We start from the raw sequence: 21,622 nt of genomic DNA on the forward strand, positions 1-21,622 counted from the left end.
AGTCCAGTTCTCTGCTGTGGCCCGGGAGGGCAGTGGAGGATGGCCCAAGTGCTTGGGCCCTGCACCCACATGGGAGACCAGGAAGAAGCACCTAGTTCCTGGCTTCAGATCGGTGCAGCGCTGGCTGTAGAGGCCATTTGGGTAGTGAACCAATGGAAGGAAGACCTTTCTCTCTGTCTCTCTCTCTCTCACTGTCTGTAACTCTACCTGTCAAATAAAAAAATAAATATATAGACTAAAAGAAAATAGTAAAGACTTTTTTAAAAAAGTGTTAATTAATACCTATCTTTCAGTTTCTCAGACCCTTCCAGTGTTTTCATGCCTCAGTCATGGAGCAGTCAGTTTCTCCAGAGTCAATTTTCCTTGTGTCTGGGTGCTTTAAAAATTGAGTCCTGGCCATGAGACCCAGTTTCTTGACTAAGTCCTCCAGTGGCCACTGCTCCCCCTTCCAAGATGCTGATTGTCCACATTCTAGACTTTCTCATATTTCTTGATGCATTTTTCTACCATGGAAATATCTGTCATCCAATCAGCCGATTCCTCCTATCTCATCACTACGGAAATCCTGGAAGCAGGCGATTCAGCACCAGGGACAGCTCTAAAATCCGAACCCTGTAGCTACTTGCTGATACTGCTTGTCTTATTGTTTAGATGCCAGGCTCTCCAAAGACCTGGATACTCCCTCACTCCCACCTTGAACAGCAGATGACAGCCTATTTGCCTTCACCCCTTACTGACTTCTTTACTTAAAGAATTCTTGAGTTATTCATGTGATCCTCTTTCCCTTGTAAGCAGACAATGGATCTGAATGCAGATTCAACAAGAAAAATAAGACCTTTGTATCCTCAGTAAGCCTGTGTGGTTGGGTCAGGAGTCTCGGGTCAGGAGCAGAAGCAAGAAGTACAGGTTCTGTGCCCAACCTCCTCTTTATAGTAGCTTTTTCTTCCAAAGTCTTTCCACATTTCTTCATACTTAGTCTTTAAAACTTTGCAACTTCATTATGCTTCCCTTTCATAGAAATGTCTGAGGGCAGATATATTTTGTTTGAGAGTCTTCCACAAAAGAAAAGGTGAGGATTCCTGAACAAATGTCGTGGAAGTCAGGTTGTGCATGTTTAGTTAACTTAAAGCATAGTAATCTCCTCTTTCCCTGAGTCTACCTTTCCATCTTTTTGCTTATCTAATAGTTTTTTATGAAAATTTTTAAATATACACAGAAACTAAAGAAGGAGTAAAAGGAACTTCCATGTGCCCATTGCCCAAGTTCAGTACTTATCATGATTTGTCTCGTTAGCTTTACTCTTTTCTCTTTTTCTTTATTAACTTATTTTTGGTTGAAAGAAGATATCAAATTAAATATCAAACTTCCTTTCATTTCGCCCTGAGTGAATTTAGTGTTTCTCTTTTTAAAGTGATCATTTTCTTACAAAATCACACCACCATTATCACACTAAACAACAACTTATTTGTATCCATAGATTTCTACTCCACAGCAGATTTCTCCAGTCCTGAGCGATGATATGTAAATTTGCTCAGTACTTTATATGGAGGAAATTGGTGAGGAATGCATTGTATTGAGGAAATACTATGTCTTGATGTACTAGAAAGTGCACAGAAGCCACACTCTGAATGATGCCAATATGGAATAGTGGGTGCAGTCGCTGTCAGCCAGTTGCTGCACTGTAAAACTCCTTCCTACCTCTTCATCTAGTGACTCCATCCAGTGATGATCCATTAGGGGTATGAATAGTGATTTTCTAGTCCTGCCATTTTTTATCCACTTACTAGCTGGAAGTTTTCTGTACAAAAAATTGTCCCTCAGGCTCTTTGATTATCATGAAATATAGTTTGTAGAGGTAAATCAAGATAAATGATTAATTCTTCCCCTTAATTCCAATTACCCTGATGGCTCTTACAACACTGAACAAATTATAACCACAGTGTTTATTTCCTAATTCATCTTGCTATTCTTGCTTCCTTTGGTTAACTTGAAATTCTGGTGAGATGAAGAATATTTTTTACCACAATACAAATTTATGTATTTTCTTTTGAATAACATAAATTCATAGAAACATGAAGGACCTCAGAAGTCATCTATTTTAACCCCCACATTGTACAAATGAGGAAACTGAGGTACAGAGCTATGAGAACATGTTCAGTTAGGCGGGTATACAAGACTGGAATGCAAATCTGCCAAATCTCAGCATGCTACTCTGGGCAGCCTCTTAGGTGATGGAGACAAGGAGAGTTTGTGACACATAACAGCTACATTCTCGTGCTCCTCCATGGTGAGATGATCACTTCAGACCATCCATGGATTTTTCCCCCCCACAGGCAGAGACAGAGATAAGCAGACAAAAAAGAGATCTCATATTACTGATTCACTCCTCAAATGCCTCCAGCAGCCAGGGCTGGGCAAGCTGAAATCTGGAATTCCATTCAGTTCTCTCCCATGTGAGGGGCAGGGACCCAACTGCTTGACCCATCACCTGCTGCCTCCCAGGGTGTGCATGAGCAGGAAGCTGGAAGGGGAAGCAGAGCCAGGACTCAAACCCAAGCACTCCCATGTCAAATGAAAGTGTCCCAAGCTACATCTTATGTGCTAGGCTAAACACCCACCTCATTCCTGGAGCTTGCTGAAGAAATATGAGTTGCCCAGATGATCCCTTAGCTCAAGATTATTTTGAAGGGAGAAGTTTCTTGGTAAAGGGAGTTTTTTACTCAAGAAGAATTTTCAAGGTTTTCACTGAAACAAAGAACTAACAATTCACATTAGAAAGTAAAAATAAGTTATCAGCTCTATATGTAATGAACCAAGTCCATATCCCTGTGTCCCTGTGATGCCCTTAGAGTCCATAAAACATGATTCTGAACCCCTAAAGTCTAACTGAAGGTCAGGCATGTGCAGAAAAGTAGCCATGAAAGGGTTTGGGTATGGTCATGACCTCAATAGCAAAGAGTTCCTAATACATGTGTGCTCATGAATGAGATAATGAACGGACAAGGGCTACTGCAGGCCTGGGGATTTCAGAGGGCCTCATGGAGGGAGTGACACCTGAGAAACCCAGGGGCTAGGCAGCATTTAGGGCAGGGGAATAGCTTGTTGCCATCATGAGGAGGGAGGAGATACTGACAGGATGCGTAATGAATCTATCCTGGAGACCAGGATTGTATGAAGACTCCTCCAGTTGCAATAGATAAGGTGACTAGAGCCAGGCTGAAGCAGGACCTAAATATGTAAACATGGAATTTCACCCGAGCCCTTTACCCCATCATACATGGAAAGTCACAGGAAAGTCCTAGGCAGCATGTGGTTCACTGAAATCCAGGGGCATCCAGCTGCCATTCTTGCTCCTACCCAGAGCCTGCCATCTCTTACCTGAAAGATTGGGCCTCCACACTGGTTCAGAGTTCTAAAGCCTTTTGCTCAAGGTAAACTGCGGAGTATTTGGGATAAAGTAATCAGTTCTACCAGGACAGGCCATTGCTCCCTGGTAAGATTTTATTTTTTTAGTTTTTACAAGATTTATTTATTTGAGAGGCAGATTTACAACAGAGAGAGGGAGAAACAGAGAGGTCTTCCATCCACTGATTCACTCCCTGAATGGTTGCAACAGCCAGGGCTGGACAAATTGGAGCCAGCTTCATCTGGGTCTCCCACGTGAGTACAGGGGCCCAAGCACTTGGGCAATCTTCCACTGCTTTCCCAGGCCATCAGCAGGGAGTTGGATCAGAAGTGGAGCAGCCAGGACTTAAACCAGTGCCCATATGGAATGCTGGCACCACAGGTGGAGACTTAATCTACTATGCCACAAAGCTGGCCCCAAGATTTTATTTTTAAAAATATATTTTATTGATTTGAAAGGTAGACCTACAGAGAGAAGGAGATAGAAAGAGATCTTCCATCCACTGATTTACTCCCCAAATGGCCACGGCGGCCGAAGTCAGGAGCCAGGAACTCCATCCTGGTCTCCCATGTGGGTGGCAGGGGTTAATTACTCGGGCCATTTTCTGCTGCTTTCCCAGGTGCATTAGTAGGGAGGTGGATCAGAAATGGAGCAGCTGGGATAACAGTGCTCTGATGCCGGGTGCTAGTGTTACAGGCAGTGACTTCACCTGCTGTGCCACAAAATCAGTGCCCCAGTAAGATTTAAATTCTTTCCCTCTCCCAAAGCACCACCACCAGTGCGATTCTTCCTTGTTCTTGTGTGTTCAGTGGCAGTAGGCACTCATGCAATCAGTAAGCATTTAATGAGTAGTATGCTAAGCGCTGTTGTAGGCACTGGAATATAGTGTGGGATCGATTAGCAAGACTCCCACGCTCGTGTGCTCACAACCTAGTGGGAGTAGACAGACACACAGCAGTGGAGGAAATAAGAAGAAAATGATTTTAGATTGTGAAGTGGGTTTATGGTGATTGATGGCAGGGAAGGAAGAGGAAGCTTTTACAAAAAGGGCAGTTAACAAAGTCCTCCCCAGAGACAGGACACTTGATCTGACACTTCAGTGATGAAACAGTGTTGGCATTCAGAGTCTGGGGAATATCCTCCCAGACAGAACAGTAAATGCCAAGTTTCCAAGATGAGACAGGGTTTCACGTATCAAGGTATAAAAAGGCCAGTGTAGGTGGAATAGAGTAAGTGAACTTGTGAGTGGCATGAAATAAAATCAGAGGAGTGGAAAAGAATTAGATCATGTCAATCTATATAGTTCTTGGTGAGCAGTTTGTATTCTGTTCTGAGGGTGATGAGAAGCCATTCGGAGAGTTTAAATGGATAAGTGACAAAATCTGATTTATGACCTTTAGCAATCACTCTCATACACATGGAAGAATATTTATCATAGCATTGTGTATAGAAATAAAAGTCTGAAGAACAACTAATTATCCATCAGCAAGGACAAAGTAGATAATTTGTGGTGTACCCATGCAACGGAATACCAGCCTACAATGACAAATAATGGGACAGATGTTCATATCATGAGATGAGTTGTGGGGAAAAGGCAATGTGTCAAGCAGTGTGGCATGTTTGCTATCTTTGTGTTAAAAAATAATAAACTAGAACCCCAAAAGAGGAGATTTTGTGAAGAAATGGATTCTCTAATAGTCAGCTTCAGATAGGGCCTTACTGGTCCACCAGGGCTAGGTTGGGTGTCCGCCATCTGGCTAATGCTGCTGTCACTGGGCGGGGTGGGTGGGGGGTGTCTGTCTACTTTGCTGTTGTCATCGCCAGCAGTACCAGAGCTGCCTGACTGCAGTTGCATGTTCAGTAGGTTCTTTGGGGGAAGGGAAGCCTGTGGTGAGAACCTTGTCACTCACACCGCACATTTCCACAGCAAGGCAAGTGGGTCAGCAGTGAGCTCAAAGCCGAAGATGAAACTTCTTTCATGTCAGCAGAGATGGGGGTTGCCCGCCATTGACCATGGCAGAAGTCTGTCCCACCAGCTCGTACTTGCAAATCGCACTGGGGATGGGATGAACAACTGTCACCCTTTCAGAGAACAGGGACAGGGGACACAGTGGAAAGGGAGGCAGCCTCCCGCTGAGCACAAGGAAGCCTGGGCAAGGCGGACTCCTTCTCTGGCTGATTTCCTCCATGCAGTGGGAGCAGCAATTAGGGAAGATAGAGCTCAAGGCCAGAGTCCCCGTCTCCCCTTGGTGCACTGCTTTCCCCTGTCACCACCCTGCCTGGCACCCAGGAAGTACGATCCAGGAGTAGAATCTGCCTGGGGCGTAAAGCAGGTGAAGAGAGCTTTCCAGCAGCAGCCGTGAGCTCTGCCAGCCGCCTCCCCAGGTAGCGCATGGCCCCACGCTCACACACTCACAATCCCCTTGGATCTCCTTTTGCCACAATGTTGTAGGGAGAGAAAGACTCCCTGTGGGACTCGTCTCAATGGATCAACAAGGCATCTTCTTTTTCTCTGCCTTCCTGTCTACCTGCCTCTTCCGCCCTGGAAGCTCCGGTCTGGAAGCCTTTGAGGACAGCTTCAATCAGTCCTATCTGCATTCTTTCCAGACCCAGTGAGGCTTGTTGAGTAGTTGAATCAGTTTCATGGTAGTAGCGAGAACCACCTCGGGAAGCAGCCAATCTGCAGACTTACAGATGGAGCTGTCCCTAGAGTGGAAAAGTGAAAAAAAAAAATTTATGGAGGCAAAATACAAGTTTGTTGATAAAATAACTCACCACTGCACAACAGAAGTGTTTAAAATTTTGTACTTTAATTGCTTCAGCTCTCACTGGTTTCCACTTCCCTAAAGATGTATGTCTGCAAAAAATAACAATTGCTTCCTAAAGCTGGCATGGCACTGTAACAGGACTGCCAAGATGTGCACCCTGCCCCAAGCCTTAACATCCACCTGCCACGGTGTAGGTGGCTGAGCTGCCCTCTCTGTGTCTCTCTGTGCTGTGAGCCCTTTGAGACCAGAGGCAGGATCTACACTTGTTGCTTTGGGCAGTGCCTAATCCTAGAGAAAGACCTGTTGGTGGGGCCAAGAGGACAAGGTAGGAACAGAGCATGTACACGCCTTCCTTGTGGGGCTGTCTTGTGCACACGTCATAAGCAGCAAGTGTCATTCCCATGACCTTCCAGACCACGGGGACTTCCCCTTGCAGGGTGCCCTTTGATTGAAGAGTCCTCAAGGGCTTTGAAGAGTGCAGAGTTGCCCAGCTAGGGCGTGGTGTCAACAACGTGCGGCTGTCACAGCAAATGCACACTGATTCCTGCTTGACAGCATTGCTGTGATGGACACACTTGTGAGGGCAGCCCAGGCAGCTACAACAGAAGCAGCTATGTGTGCAGTATGAGGCCAAGACTTGTCGGCTTTAGAGCACACCCTTCAGAAAGAGTGGTTTCCAATTCCTTCTATGATTGGTGAGCGGCACAGCCAAGGTCCCCCAAATCATTCAGCAATGCATTGGGCAACCACTGTCTTCCAATCACAATAGCAGACACTAGGGAAATGAAACCAAATGAGACCCAGTTCCTGCCCTCAGGTGCTCGTGGTGCAGGGCATAGGTCACATGTAAACAGTGACGACAGAGTGGGCAGGGCATGACCAGGCAGGTGCACAGTGCTACTGGAGCATGGAGGAGGACACGTAATACAGGACTAGCAGGCACTCAGGAAGGGCTTCCTGGAGGCTAATGGGCAGGAGCTAGGTGACTGTGGGTGTCAGGAAGACATAGGAGTCATCCTTCAGCTTTGCGAACTCCCAACAGTGATCTGCGTCAGAGACCTCCATGTGCATATGATGAGAGCTGTGCACCTTCTCCCCAGTAAAAAGTCCAAATGTAATTGAAGCACAGTTTCTCAGAATTCAGGAGGACTGCTGAAATCCTGTGCACAAATTCATGTTCAAGAACCCTGAATTAAGGGTTTTGCAAAGGGAGTTGTATCCTCTGGGCTGGAGGAACCCTCAGAGACCACCCAGCCCAGCCCTTCTTTTCAGCAACAAGGAGAAGAGATCCAGAGAGGGCGGGGAAGTTGTCCAGGGCCACACAGCCCAGTGGGCTCTGGGAGGAGGAGGGTGCAGAGGTCTGAAAGGGGAGGGAGGACAAGTTCAACCCCAGTCCTCACAGTGTCTCTCTCACAGGGCTGTTTCCTGGCTGGCACTTGAGCTATGTCGACGTGAAAGACAACTCTCGCGACGAGACCTTCCGCTTCCAGTGTGACTGCTGGCTCTCCAAGAGTGAGGGCGACAGGCAGACCGTCCGCGACTTTGCCTGTGCCAACAATGAGATCCGTGAAGAGCTGGAGGAGACCAGTACGGAGCACACTGGTGGGCCCGGCCTAGCAGGGGGTGAAGCCTGGGCTGGGACTTCAGAGTCTGGGGGAGGCGGGGCTGGTATTCAAAGAAGAAACCTGGGTGTAGCTGGAGGGAGACAGAGGCCCACGGAAGGAAGTAGTTGGGGTGCAGTGCCTATACAAGTACCCGAAGATTGCTTGGTGAACATGGAACTAAGATACTGGGGGCCCACATACAGCCCTGAGTCACAGTGATGAATTAGACAGCAGAGAAACCCACTGGGAACAAGCTGGCCCTGGTTTGAAGGCTGGGCTGGGCTGCGCAGTTTGGTGCGAAGTCCTCTCTGGTTTATTTTCTTATTTTTGTTTTTTTAAGATTGATTTATTTCTTTGAAAGAGCTACAGAGAGAGAAGAGAGAGAGAGAAAGAAAGAAATCTTAGAAAGAGGAGAGAGAGAGAGAGAGAGATTTTTCCATCCAATACTTCACTCCCCAAATGGCCACAATGGCCAGAGCTGGGCCATGCTGAAGCCAGGAGCCAGGAGCTTCTTCCAGGTCTCCCACATGAGTGCAGGGCCACAAGCACTTGGGTCATCTTCCACTGCTTCCCCAGGTGCATTGTCAGAGAGCTGGATCAGAAGAGGAACAGCCAGGACTTGAACTGTTGCCAGTATGGGGTGCTGGCAGCAAAGATGGCAGCTTGACCTGGTGCACCATGGTGCTGGCCCCTCTGGTTTATTTTTATCTCATGAGGCTTCATCCAGCTGATGCCTGTGACAGTGGTTGCTGAATCAACCTTCCTAGACAGAGCGTGCAGGAGAATCTGCTGTCTCCATCAGCCACCTTCCCTGTGTGCCTTCCGCAGGGGCTTGATCTCTAAGGAGGTTGCCCGTGAAGGGCACTGTGCCTTTAACACAGGTGCTAGTGCCTGGGCCCCACCAATGGGAAGAAAGCGTTCCAGAGGCTGAGTAATGAGGGGATCTTCCAACCTTAGTTATATTTCCTAAAGATTCCTTTATTTTGAAAGGCAGAGTGACAAGGAGAGACAGAAATGGTGGGGAGGGGGGACAGAGAGACAGGGGTTGCAGGTAGCGGCTTTACCTGCTGCGGTACAACGCCAGCCCCTAGGTTATACTCTGTCATATGGTGTGGTCAGTGCTTGCACCCAGGGCTGCAGAGTGAGTTCTGATGCCAGCAGGGTCTACCCAGCCCCAGCACTGGGCACCCTCTGAGCCAGTGTCAGATGAGTGAACGCCAGTGTGGCCATGCTGAGGGACCTGCGGGGTGGGAGGCTGCTGGGAGAGAGCGTGGCACAGAGTGAGCACGGGGACCAGACAGGAGGGGGACTGCTTGTTGGAGGAGGTCAAGGCCCTCGTGGGTCCTTGCCTGTGGGGCCTTGGCCTTCTGCTTTCTGTAGCTGGGCCCTGTCTTTCTGTCCTCTGTCCTGGGCCTCTGCTCTCTGCTTTGCATTGTGGAGACCCGTCCGTCCCTGAGAGCCAGGCCCCAGTGTCTCTCCGAGTCCTTATCCCCACCTCTTGCCCCATTCCTGGCGGCTCCCATGGTCTCCAGCTAAAGAAGTTGCTCTCAGAAATAAAACCGGGATGCGCCCTCCAGCCCCAGGGCCGAGGCACTTGTACTCAGAGCGCCTCCATGGCAGCACCTGCTGTCATCCCCAGGCCTTGGCCCAAGAACAAGCAAGGGCCCTGAGGCAGCAGTGGGCGGGGCCCCCGCTGGGGCGGCTGCTCCCCCTCTGCTGACCGTCTCCCCCCTCCTCCATTGCAGCCTATGAGATCGTCATAGAAACGGGCAACGGAGGCGAAACCAGGGAGAACGTGTGGCTCATCCTGGAGGGCAGGAAGAACCGGTCCAAAGAGTTCCTCGTGGAAAATTCTTCCAGGCAGCGGGCCTTCAGGAAGTAAGAAGAGGGGTGCATACAGGGAGTGGAGATTGGGGTGAAGTAGGTTAGAGGGGAACCCCAAGACTCTCCTCTCTTGGTTAGAGGCATAGGTATGCAAATGAGTCTAAGCAGCAAGTCCTTACTGAGCACCTACTGTGTACCAGCACTGTGTAAGCACCTGTAGATGTATGAAAGGGCAAGGGGGGAACCGTGGTGGGGCAGCACTGCACCCTGCAAACACCACCCTGTGTCTGTGTAGACAGGAGCTCATGCGCCCTTCCGACAGGGCCACCTTGAGCAACTCAGATGCCCGCTTTGTCCCCCACTGCCCCCCGAATCACTGGGGCGGTCTCGCCCGGCCTTTGGCTCCCCATGCCTTGTCTCCGTCCCCCTGGGCTGCCGTAACAGACGCCAGCATTCTCACTGCACTGAGGGCCGGAAGTCCCAGGTCAGTGCGCCAGCAGGTGCGGTGTCTGCTGAGGGCCCGCCAGCCTCCTGGCTCGCAGACACCCGTCTCCTTGCTGTGTCCTCATTCGGAAGGGGCGAGGGAGCTCTCTGGGCCCCTTTGCTCAGGGCACCAATCCCACCTGCCAAGACCCTGCCGGCAGATAGAAGGGATGCTGCATGTTGACGTCTTGAGAGATTAGGCACCACGTCTGGGGTCAACATTTGAATCAGAGAGGGACACAAAAGCTTGGTTTGTAGGAACCATTTTTTCAGACTCCCTCTCTATCAGGGCCAGAGCCTGGGCCCCTTAGCCTGCCATTTGCAGACCCCCCCACCATGGTCTGCCTGCACGCCCCCTCCCTCATTACCATCTCCTTCACTGAACCCACGCTGCACCCGAGCCAGCGTTGCCCCAGCAGTGTCTGCACCCCCACACCCTGCTGTCCCCTCTATGGCTGCAGGGACCCATTTCCTTCCCGGCTCCCTCCTCAGCCCGACACCCAGGGCCTCAGCCTCCTCCCAGCGCCGTGCTGCTTGATGATGAACCCATTGTTTGGTGCTCTAGCCAAGCCCTGGGAGGACTCAATGGTGTTACCCCAAAGCTAGACTGAAGCCCTCAGTGAGCCAGGACTGGTGTCAGCTCATGCTTGCCACCCTCTTCCTACTCCCTAGCCTGGAATGCTGACCTACTTTGGAGAGCGCAGGCAGCTCATTGGCCCTACCTTTGCTTCCTGCAGGGGGACCACAGACACGTTTGAATTTGACAGCATCTACTTGGGGGACATCGCCTCCCTCTGTGTGGGCCACCTCGCCAGGGAGGACCGGTTCATCCCCAAGCGAGAGCTGGTGTGGCATGTCAAGACCATCACCATCACCGAGATGGAGTATGGCAATGTGTATGTCCTGTGTCTCTCCCCCAGCAGGGGCCGGGAGCTGCGGCTGGACCATGGCGAGGGGGCAGGGTGCAAGGAGGTGATCTTTCCAAAGCCGAGGTCGCCTCATTCAGGAGGCTTGCAAGGCAGCAAGGAGGGAGCCAGCTTTCTGTTCTGCATCTACCTCCAGAGGCAGGGGGCTGGAGCAGATGACCTTGAGTTCATCCAGCCTTTGAACCCAGGAAAGATACGGAAAAGTTGAATGGGGCCAGGCAGCAGAGCCTCTCCTCGCCCTCCCCCAATTCCATCTGTGATGATGAAGGAGTGCAGCTTGTCACCTGCCACTGTGTGATTGTGGTGAGAGCCCCCGTCCTGTGGGCAGAGTGGGGACCAGAGACGAGAGAGCCATCCCCCCCTGAACACCCCAGAAGGCTCTCCCAGCATAGCCTTCTGCAGACCAGGGCATTTTTGGAAGATTAAGGATTTTAGTTACCTGGGCGACACAGTCACAGCCATCAGTTTGTCTAATTAAAGTCACTTGGAAACCACCGCCAGAAGCCAGGAAGAGTCCTGAGGCTCTGGAAGACAGGAAAAATGGAGAAGGAAGCAGGGAAGGGCAGGGAGGAAGCCAAGAGCAGCGCTTGTGCAGTGAGTGAGTGAAGGCTGAAGGTTCCGCCTTAGGAAGGCCAGCTTGTCACTGCTGGGAGGGGCATCCCACCCGGGCCTTGCCGGGCTCCTCCATGCCCCAGGGCCTTTGCTCCCTGCACAGAAGCAGGTGCAGGCCTGCTGCACCCCGCAGGGCCTCTGGGCTAGAAGCTGGGGCCCTCGGGAGCAGTACCTGTCCACGCTCTGCCTTGACCTGCACACTCGCTGGATTTGGTGTCCCTGTTCCAGGCTTTCCCTTTGGGAATTGGGCAGAGCAGGGTCTTGGCTCAGGCTGTCTTAGCAAAATGCCAGGGAAGGGTGGGGTGGGGTAACCAGGAGACATCCGTGTCTCACAGTTCTGGAGGCTGGAAGTCTGGGTTCTGATGAGATCTCTTGTCCCGGCTGCAGACGGCCACTTTCTCATCGTGTCCTTACCTGGCAAAGAGAGAGGGAGGGAGAGAGAGAGGGAGAGAGAGAGGCACCTCTGGTGCCTTTTCCTCCTTCTGTAAGGGCACTAATCCCATCAAGAGGGCCTCACCCTCCTGACTCCTCTAAACCTAATTACCTCCCAAAGCCTTGTCAGCACAGACCCTCACGTTGGCAGTCCGGGCTTCAACTTAGGAGTTTGGAAGGAGACACAATTCAGTCCGTAGCGACTTCTCTCTTGGGCTTCAGTGTTGTTTGTTCCTCTGTTAGAGACACCCAAGTCCAGCCCAGGCACAGTAAGTCCTGCAGGTGTTACTGGGCTTGGCTGCTAGGACTTGAGAGCCAGAAGATCAGCCTGGAGGAGTTAATGACTCACCCCGCCAGTCAGGGCCAGGGCAAAGCCCCTCCCACTGCCGGATCCCGCCTCCCACCCATGGGATGCAGTTGCTGATACTGCTGCTCCCCTAAGTAAGCAAAGTAAAATACAATGGTAATCACTCCTGTTACCTTTAAACCCGTAATGTCACCTGTGAGAGAGAGCAAGCTGCTGAGCCCAGCCACCTGGTCCTTCCAGTCTCAGGAGGAAGGAAAAGGGGAGGTCCGGCCCTGAGCCTCCCACCCCACCGTCCTGGGGCCATGGTGTGGGGTTTTGCACTCAGTGGAAACAAGCATTCGCCCCCAAGAACAGCAGAACAGCATCCTTCTCTGCATGTTCAAGAGTGTGGCCTGTTGTCTGCCCTGCAAGTCCAAGGTCAAGGCAGGTGCGGCGTCTGCTGAGGGCCCGCCAGCCTCCTGGCTCACAAACACCCGTCTCCTTGCTGTGTCCTCATTCGGAAGGGGCGAGGAAGCTCTCTGGGCCCCTTTGCTCAGGGCACTAATTCCACCTGCCAAGGCCCTGCGGGCAGATAGAAGTGATGCTGCATATTGACGTCTGGAGAGCGTGGGCACCACATCAGGGGTCAGGGGTCAACATTTGAATCAGAGGGGGGCACAAAAGCCCAGTTTGCAGGAACCCCCCCTTTTTTTTTTGACAGGCAGAGTTAGACAGTGAGAGAGAGAGAGAGAGAGAGGTCTTCCTTCCGTTGGTTAACCTCCCAAATGGATGCTACAGCCGGCGCACTGCGCCAATCTGAAGCCAGGAGCCAGGTGCTTCCTCCTGGTCTCCCATGCGGGTGCAGGGCCCAAGGACCTGGGCCATCCTCCACTGCCTTCCTGGGCCACAGCAGAGAGCTGGACTGGAAGAGGAACACCTGGGAAAGAATCCGGCGCCCCAACAGGGACTAGAACCTGGGGTACCGGCGCTGCAGGCGGAGGATTAGCCTAGTAAGCCATGGCGCCGGCCTGCGGGAACACTTTTTTCAAATGCTCTCTCTGTCAGAGCGGAGCTGGCCCCCTTAGCCTGGCACTTGCAGACCCCATCCTCATTACCATCTCCCTCACTGGACCCACGCTGCACCTGAGCCAGCACCGAACTGGGGGAGGAGCTACCTGCAGGTCAGGGGCTCTTCTGGAAGTGGGAAGGGCAGGGAACCCAGCCCCTGGGTGCTGGAGCTGTCACTGGTGAGCCGTGTGGCCTCAGGCAATTGCCCATCACCACCTGTGCCTCCTGCCCTCCTTTGGGAAGACATAGGATACAGGCAGGGCAAGGATGCGGGCAGCCAGCCAGGGGGGGGCGCTGTCAGAAGTCCTCCTGCAGCCCACCCGCCTGCCTGGGGAGGTCTCAGCCTGTGGTTTGTGGCTCTCACCCAGCAGGGGAAGTGTGTTGGATCAGCGGGGCTGTTCCTGTGTGCCCACACTGCCTTCCCAGCTAGCACGAGAACCACGTTTGGATTTCTGTGAGTTACAGAAGAACTTGGTCTCAACCTCCTGGAAACACGGTCAAGGTCCAGTTTCCATTGTGCTGCCTTGCCCAGCGCTGACCCCTCTTTCTCAGTGTGCTTTCTGCACCTTTCTGACCGGATCTTGTCCCAGGGCAGCTCAGGATTTTGACAGAAAGACGCACATGAAGAAGCATCTATTGATTTTCACAATGAAGACACTTTTGTGTCTTTACCCAATGGCCAGTCGATGCATAATCATTATAAAAATTCAACTAAGACACAAAGTACATAAAAGAAGTGAAACTCCCCCCAAGCCCCACCTGTCAGAGATGGTGCCCCATCAGGACTTCGGTGACCCTATGCCCTCTGGTTATTTCTAGTATCTCACACTTTTATGGTTTTTTTTTTTAAGGATTTATATTATTTATTTGAGAGAGTTACACTGAGAGACACTCTCCAAATGGCCACAACAGCCAGGGCTGGGCCAGGCCAAAACCAGGAGCCCAGAACTCCATCCTGGTCTCCCATGTGGGTAGCAGGGGCCCAAGCCCTTAGGCCATCGCCTCTGCTTTCCAAGGTGCGTTAGCAGGGAGCTGGATTGGAAGTGGGGCAGTCAGGATTCGAACCGATGCTCATGTGGCATGTTGGCAGTGCAGGTGGCGGCTTAACCTGCAGCACCATGATGCCCACCCTGATGTTTTTCAATATAGATCATTTCAGGCCCAGCGCCGTGGCTCACTTGTTTAATCCACTGCCTGCGGCGCTGGCATCCCATATGGGCACTGGGTTCTAGTCCCAGTTGCTCCTCTTCCAGTCCAGCTCTCTGCTGTGGCCCAGGAAGGCAGTGGAAGATGGCCCAAGTGCTTGGACCCCTGCACCTGCATGGGAGACCAAGAGGAAGCACCTGGCTCCTGGCTTCGGATCAGTGCAGCGCGCCGGCCGTGGCAGCCATTTGTGGGGTGAACCAATGGAAGGAAGACCTTTCTCTCTCTCTCTCTCTCTCTCTCTCTCTCTCTCTCTCAACTCTACCTGTCAAATAAGTAAAAAAAAATATTTATATAGAGATCATTTCTTTTTGAAAATCTTGATTCGGGGTGTGCAACTTTTAATTTTTGTTTGTATGTATTTGAAAGCCAGAGCGACACAGAGGGATTGTTAATCCGCCGGATCACTCCCCAAATGGCAGCAAAGAGCTGGGCTGGGCTACGCCAAAGGCAGCAGCCTGGAACCCAATCTAGGTCTCCCATGTGGGTGGCAGGGACCCAACTACTTGAACCTTCACCTGCTGCCTACCAGGGAGTGCATGAGCAGGAAGCTGGGCCAGAAAGTGGAGCCAGGATTCAAACCTAACAACTCCTATATGGGATGCGGTGTCCCAAGCTGTGCCTTAACCATGGTGTCAAATGCCCGGCCCCAGTAGAAATCATTTCTTTTCACTCATTCCTCTCTGCCTTTGCCCTCACTCTCACTGGTCATCCTACCTGTTGGTTTCCAGCCAGAGCAGGCTGATGTATGTCTGCAGCTAGAGCCTTACCTTCAGTCCCAGGTTCTGGTGATCTTCTAATTATGTCCATTAGCAAACATTTCCTTACATCTACACCAGGGAATATTTTTCAGACATTAAAAATAATGAATTAAATGCATACCAGATGACTTGGAGCCATTCCCAGGAAGCATCGTTGAGTGAGAAGAGCGACACGCAGGCAAACATGTCCCGTGTGATACTGTTTGTAAGGGGAGTGCTGACTTGTCCTGTGTCTGTGTATGCGCCCGCCTGTGCAGGGCTGGGGGAGAATGGAGGGAGGCTGGCACGCTGCAGCCTGTTACACGGGTCGTCCGAGGTGAGGGTGGAATGCTCAAGTGGAAAGGAGAGAGAGCCAAGCCAAAGGAAGTGAGCTGCAGTGCCCTGGGAAAAACATCTATATGATCACAGGATTTGTGTTTTTATATAGAATTACGTATGTTAGTGGGGGATATGCATCAAGAAATGCATTTTAAGAGAATTTTAAAGCAAAGAATTCAAATACATCCCCCTCTAAGAAATTGTGATCTGCAACAACACGGCGACATGGAAGTGAGAGATTGGAGGAAGAGCCGTCTCTCCAAACAGAACAAAGATTCACTAGGAAGCGTCTTTAAGTGGCGCGCTCTGCAGGGGCCGGGCAGGCCCTGACCCTGGGTCACTTTGAGCAACGACTTTTCCTCTCCAGCCTTCGTTCTCCCTTCTTGCAATGGGGGGACCACAATGCTCGGGTTTGTGCTGGGAGTTCCAGAGACGCAAGAATGCAGAGCCCTGGTGTTTGGAGAGAGTGCTTCAAACCAAGTTCTTACTGCTGTCGAAACTCTGGAGTTTGAACTTGTGCCATTAGGCACACACCTCAGCGCTGCATTCCTGAAGTCACCAGCTGGTGCCAGGTCTGCTGAGTTCCAAAGCTGTTCTACAGTATTCGCAATCTGAAGTGGGAGGAGCCATTGCGATCGTTCGGCCTGACCATCAGCATCTAGCTCTGCCCATGGGCGAAGCAAGGTCTAGGTGGGAGATGGGACTCACCGGAGGTTGCACAGGTTGGGGCAGCAGGGCTGGCAGCCCCGTGCCCTCTCTCTCCCTCTGCAGCCTTTTCCCACCGTGCCCTCTGACTTCCTCCTTGCAAATTCTTTGACCTCAGGGTCACTATCCACAGGCTAACATTGGGAGTGGGAGAGGGCGGGTAAGGGGACTTCTTGGCTCAAGGCCATTCTCTTGCCCTGCACCTGCTTCTGCACCTGTGGAGGCCTCTTCAGCAGGTCCAGACATACCCGCTACGTCCACATACACACACTCACCGTTTAACCCAATATCCCCGCCTGACTTTGCCTGAGATGGTCGCTCTGCGTTCAGCAGTCTCCTCTGACGGTGACGGCACCAGATGAAAGCAGGAATCAAGTCCTTTGAGGGAGCAAGGGGCTCAGCATGGCTGGAGAGGTTCAAGCTTGTAGAAGAGTGGGCGACAGGTCAGAAAGGGAATCAGGAGCGGGAGGGCCAGATCTGTAGGGTCTTGCTGTAAAGTCTCTGGTTTTTACTTAACCTGGGAAGCCATTGGAGAGTGGTGAGCATAGGAGTGACACATCTGGTCTGCCCTTGTCTGCTATGGAGAGAACTGGCCCCAGGTAGCCAAGAGCAGGGAGAGCTGTTAGGAGGCTCTTGATGTCCAGGTGGAAGCTGATGGCTTGGGGCAACGCAGCAGCAGGCAGATAGAGAGGTACTGGATAATTTCAAGGTGGGCAGACCCTGTGTATGTTTTAAAGGTGGGGTCAACAGGATGCCCTACAGATTGGGTAGGGAGGGGGAGGGTGGACGAATCCAGGAGCAGCTAGGAGGCTGGAGGCTGACTCCGCTTGGGTTTTAACATCCTCATATGTTAACCCGATACCCTGATGCCTGGGGGAGGCATCCTTTATGGATGACTGGGGAGGGGGTGCCCTCTGGGGAAGTGTGTGAACTTGGCTGATGCCCCCTGACTCATGTCCCCTTCCTTTCTCCCACCTCTCCGCTAGGTACTTCTTTAACTGCGACAGCCTCATCCCCCTCAAGAGGAAGAGGAAGTACTTCCGGGTGTTTGAGGTTACCAAGACTACAGAGAGCTTTGCCAGCAAGGTCCAGAGCCTGGTGCCGGTCAAGTACGAGGTCATCGTGACAACGGGCTACGAGCCAGGGGCGGGCACTGACGCCAACGTCTTTGTGACCATTTTTGGAGCCAACGGGGACACGGGCAAGCGGGAGCTGAAGCAGAAAATGCGCAACCTCTTTGAGCGGGGCAGCACCGACCGCTTCTTCCTGGAGACGCTGGAGCTCGGGGAGCTGCGCAAGGTGCGTCTGGAACACGACGGCAGCGGCTACTACTCGGGCTGGCTGGTGGACAAGGTGGAAGTCACCAACACCAGCACCGGCGTGGCCACCATCTTCAGCTGCGGCAGGTGGCTGGACAAGAACCGGGGGGACGGGCTCACCTGGAGAGACCTCTTCCCCTCTGTCTGAGGGGCTGGCCCCACTAAACCACCCCCTGGCTGTGACCTTCCGCAGCCTTTTGGGAGGCCTCCAGGAGCAGGGGCCACTGGGAACTTCATGGTCCCTCAAAGGCCACTGTTCGTGGCTGGCTTTTTGTGGGGTTCTGCTCCCCACCCTCCTAGTCTTAGAGATCTCCCAGGAATCATAATCAGCTGTACAAAATCGTTTTCCAGGGCCGGCGCTGTGGTGCAGCAGGTTAAAGCCCTGGCCTGCAGAGCCGGCATCCCATATGGGCACCGGGTTCTAGTCCCAGCCGCTCCACTTCTGATCCAGCTCTCTGCTATGGCCTGGGAAAGCAGCAGAAGATGGCCCAAGTGCTTGGGCCTCTGCACCCATGTGAGAGACATGGAAGAAGCTCCTGGTTCCTGGCTTCAGATCGGTGCAGCTGCAGCTGTTGCAGCCAACTGGGGGGGGGGGGGTGAACCAACGGAAGGAAGACCTCTCTCTCTCTCTCTCTGCCTCTCTCTGTAACTCTTTCAAATAAATAAAATAAAAACAATTTTAAAATTGCTTTCCTACCATAGCAGTAGTGGGCAGGCTGGGACTTGCTGCAGAGTGTGGATGAAAAATTGGGGCATCGCCCAGGGGATAAGAGTGGGGAAGGACAGGCCATCGAGATGGTGTGTTCCAAGCACCAACCAATTAGCACCTCCCAGAAAAAAAGCTGGACTATTTATTACCAGCCACACCCCACAAAGAACTCAGCATCTGCTTGCAAGATATGTATGCTTTTTTCCCAATTTCAATGAATCCAGTGGCAAATGAAGAAAAACTTCAGGAGGAAGCATCTTCGCTGTGAAGAATACATGATTCTTTGCAGAGAAGACAACTGGTGTGGCCCTGCAGGTTAGCCCAGCCTGTGGTAACCCGGCCGCAGCCCAGTGCCTGTGGCCCCAAGGCTGGGAGGGCAGGGGGAGACGCTGGGGTTAGTGAGTATGGCCTGTGCTTCTGTGTGGGCAATGCTGGGACAAAGAACTGACAGGGGATCAGTAACAAAATGAAGACGTGGCCTCTGCCCTCAAGGGGTACCTGACCTTGATGGAGAGGTAGCAAGAGAGTGGCATGCTTGTGCACGCACACAGATACACACACACACATGCACGCACATACATACTCAGTGCACACATAGATGCACAAGCACGCGCTCCCTGATCAACCAGCACAAAGAAGCCAGGCAACCCCCTTACTTGTGATTTTCCCAGAGAGAGCAGGACAGCAGGAAGGTGAGCGAGACCGGAAGTCTTCCTCCAGGAGGGCGCCCCTGGGTCACCTGTCCCCTCTACCTGGACAGGTCTGCATTCTCAGTGAGGCTTCAGGACTCAGAGCCCTCTTGAGAGAGGCCTGTGTCCCAGCTCTGCCTCTTGGTGGGCATGAGACTTTGGGCACGCTATTTCGTCTCTCTGGGCCTCAGTGTCCACATGGGCAAGACAGGGAGACCAGTGGTTATTGTGAGGTCTCCTCTGTGCCCTGCAGGAAATCCAAAGCCCAGCACACACTGGGAGTCATGAAGCCCACACTCTGCTGTCATTGAGATGTCAATAACTGTTCCTTCCCAGTCCCAACAGCAGACAGGGGATCCCTGCAGCACAGGGCTCAACAGAGGGGTCACAACAGCCACCTGGAAATCGAGCCTGGTCCCTTCTCCAGCTCCGCGGTGTCACCGACGGGCCCTGCAGACAGGGAGTGTGTATGGGTGTGTACGTGTGTGAGGGTGTGCACATGCAAGAGGATGACAGGGGTGGGATGAGTAAGCACTTGCTCTGTGTGTATGTGGCGTGTGTGCGTGTGCACCTGTGAGTGAAAGCCACCCTCGTGCTGTCTGCTCAGAACACTCCAGAGGAAGCTCTCCTTGGTGCCTCAACTATTGCCCAAGAGACGGTCCCCCACCCCCAAGCAGATCCCGGTCAGTTCTCCAGAGGCCCAATGCCTCAGCTTCTAGCTGCCCAGCTCCTTGTAATGGAATTCCCAAGTCAGTGAGCCCAGATCCCAGACTGTCCCTGGCACACAGGCACTCTGCACTGGTGCCCTGGGCCCGCCTCTGGGATGGACAGAAGGGCAGCTTGCTCGGGGGACCCCATTTGTCCCCTTTGCAGCTCTATATATTATGGCGCCAGAAAGGAACCCCCTCAGGAGTCCTCGACCAGCCCAGAGCCATTCACTAGAGGTCACTTCATTCATTCACTCATTCAGTGAATATTTATTAATCATCTGTTGCATATTGTACAATGATGGGAGGATGAGGATACCACGGGAAGCAAAAAATTCCTGGCCTCGTTGAACTTACAATCTTATTTATTTGAAAAAGTTACAGGGTAGGGGATGGGCTTCCATCTACTGGTTCACTCCCCAGAAGGCTGCAACAGCCAGGGCTGAGCCAGGCTGAAGCCAGGAGCCAGGAGTTTCATCCAGGTCTCCCATGTGAGTGCAGGGGCCCAAGCTCTTGGGTTATCATTTGCTGCTCTCCTAGGCACACGATCAGGGAGCTGGATCATAAGTGGAGCAGCTGGGACATGAACCGGCGCCCGTATGGGATGCCGGCCTCACAGCAGTGACACCAGCCCCAGAGTTACATTCTAACTGGGCTAAACAGAGGCAAACAAATTAGCAAGCTTCCTAATACGTCAGAGGGAAATGCAATGAAGAAAAACACACTAGGGAAGAGAGACTGGGGGTGGCTGCTCCTTTTCATCGGGTGGAGAACTAACATTGCAGTCAGTCTGTCCCTAAAGGCGAGCAGCTAAGGCCATGTGGACACTGCAGGCCAAGGGGACAGCGAGGGGGCAGGTGAAATGCTGGCCAAACAGCACAGAGGTCGACGAGGCAGAAGTAGCACCGGGCAGGAGTCAGCAGGGATAAGGTCAGAGTGGCGAGAGGTCCCACGGGACCTCCTGCATGCTGGGAGGCTTGTGGCTGCACCCGGAGAAGACGGCGCACCGCTGGAGCCTGCGAGTCATCTGACACACGTTGTAACCAGGTCTCTGGGGCTACTACCTGGAGACCAGAATGCAGGGTGCAGCTGGGAAGCCTGCTGTGAGGCCGTTGCCGTAGTCCAAGCGGCTCGCACAGGGTGGCGACAGTGAAAGTGGCTCCAAGTTGTGAGGTTTTGAAGGCAGAACACTGGGTTTGCTGGCGAGTTGGTTGTGAGACGTGGGACCGAGGGAGCAGTGGATTTAGGCAAAAGCGTGCACCTGGACGCATGGGGCTGGGAGAAGCAGGGCTTCTGGTGTGCTGGCTGCTGTGTTTAGGGGAGGGCAGAGCAGCAGCTAGGGGGCGCTGTCTCTTAGACGGCTAACGTGAAGAGGAGAGGTGTGGAAGGGGATTCTTCCACTTCCACTTCCTCTGAGCACCCAGGAGTGATGCCCAGGGCCCTGGACTATGACTCAGAGGCCTGGGCCCAAGGGGAGCAGGAAGAGGCATGGTTCTGGAGTCTGGGTTCAAATTTCAGCCTCACTTGCTAGCTGTGTGGCCTTGGGCAAGTCATGGAGCTCCTGAGGGGGAGGTGATCCCCACACCCCAGGACTGTACAGAGGATAGAGGGGCCAGCTGGGGTAACCGGCTTAGCACGGCGTCTGCAGCCCAAAAATGCCTCAGAAGTGCTGACTGCCTAGGGGCCGGCGCTGTGGCGCAGCGGGGAAAGCCACTGCCTTCAGTGCTGGCATCGCATATGGGCACCGGGTCAAGTCCTGCTGCTCCTCTTCCAATCCAGCTCTCTGCTGTTTCCTGGGAAAG

At 52.5% G+C, this 21,622-nt stretch overlaps 1 protein-coding gene across 3 annotated transcripts in view; it reads left to right on the forward strand.

Annotated features, from left to right (window-relative positions):
* The window catches only part of LOXHD1 (lipoxygenase homology PLAT domains 1), a 175,383-nt gene extending 156,980 nt beyond the window's left edge, over window positions 1-18,403 (forward strand). For all 3 annotated transcript variants that reach the window (XM_051851250.3, XM_070050246.2, XM_089305178.1), the window contains 4 exons: window positions 7,591-7,761; window positions 9,524-9,656; window positions 10,823-10,981; window positions 17,383-18,403. In XM_051851250.3, the coding sequence (XP_051707210.3) occupies window positions 7,591-7,761; window positions 9,524-9,656; window positions 10,823-10,981; window positions 17,383-17,863 (944 nt within the window). In that variant the 3' untranslated portion in view covers window positions 17,864-18,403. The remainder of the gene's footprint in view (window positions 1-7,590; window positions 7,762-9,523; window positions 9,657-10,822; window positions 10,982-17,382) is intronic.
* Window positions 18,404-21,622: the final 3,219 nt, after the last annotated feature.

The sequence above is a fragment of the Oryctolagus cuniculus genome, chromosome 10 (genome assembly GCF_051225735.1).
Source record: "Oryctolagus cuniculus isolate XC-2025 breed Fujian yellow rabbit chromosome 10, ASM5122573v1, whole genome shotgun sequence".
NCBI lineage: Eukaryota > Metazoa > Chordata > Mammalia > Lagomorpha > Leporidae > Oryctolagus > Oryctolagus cuniculus.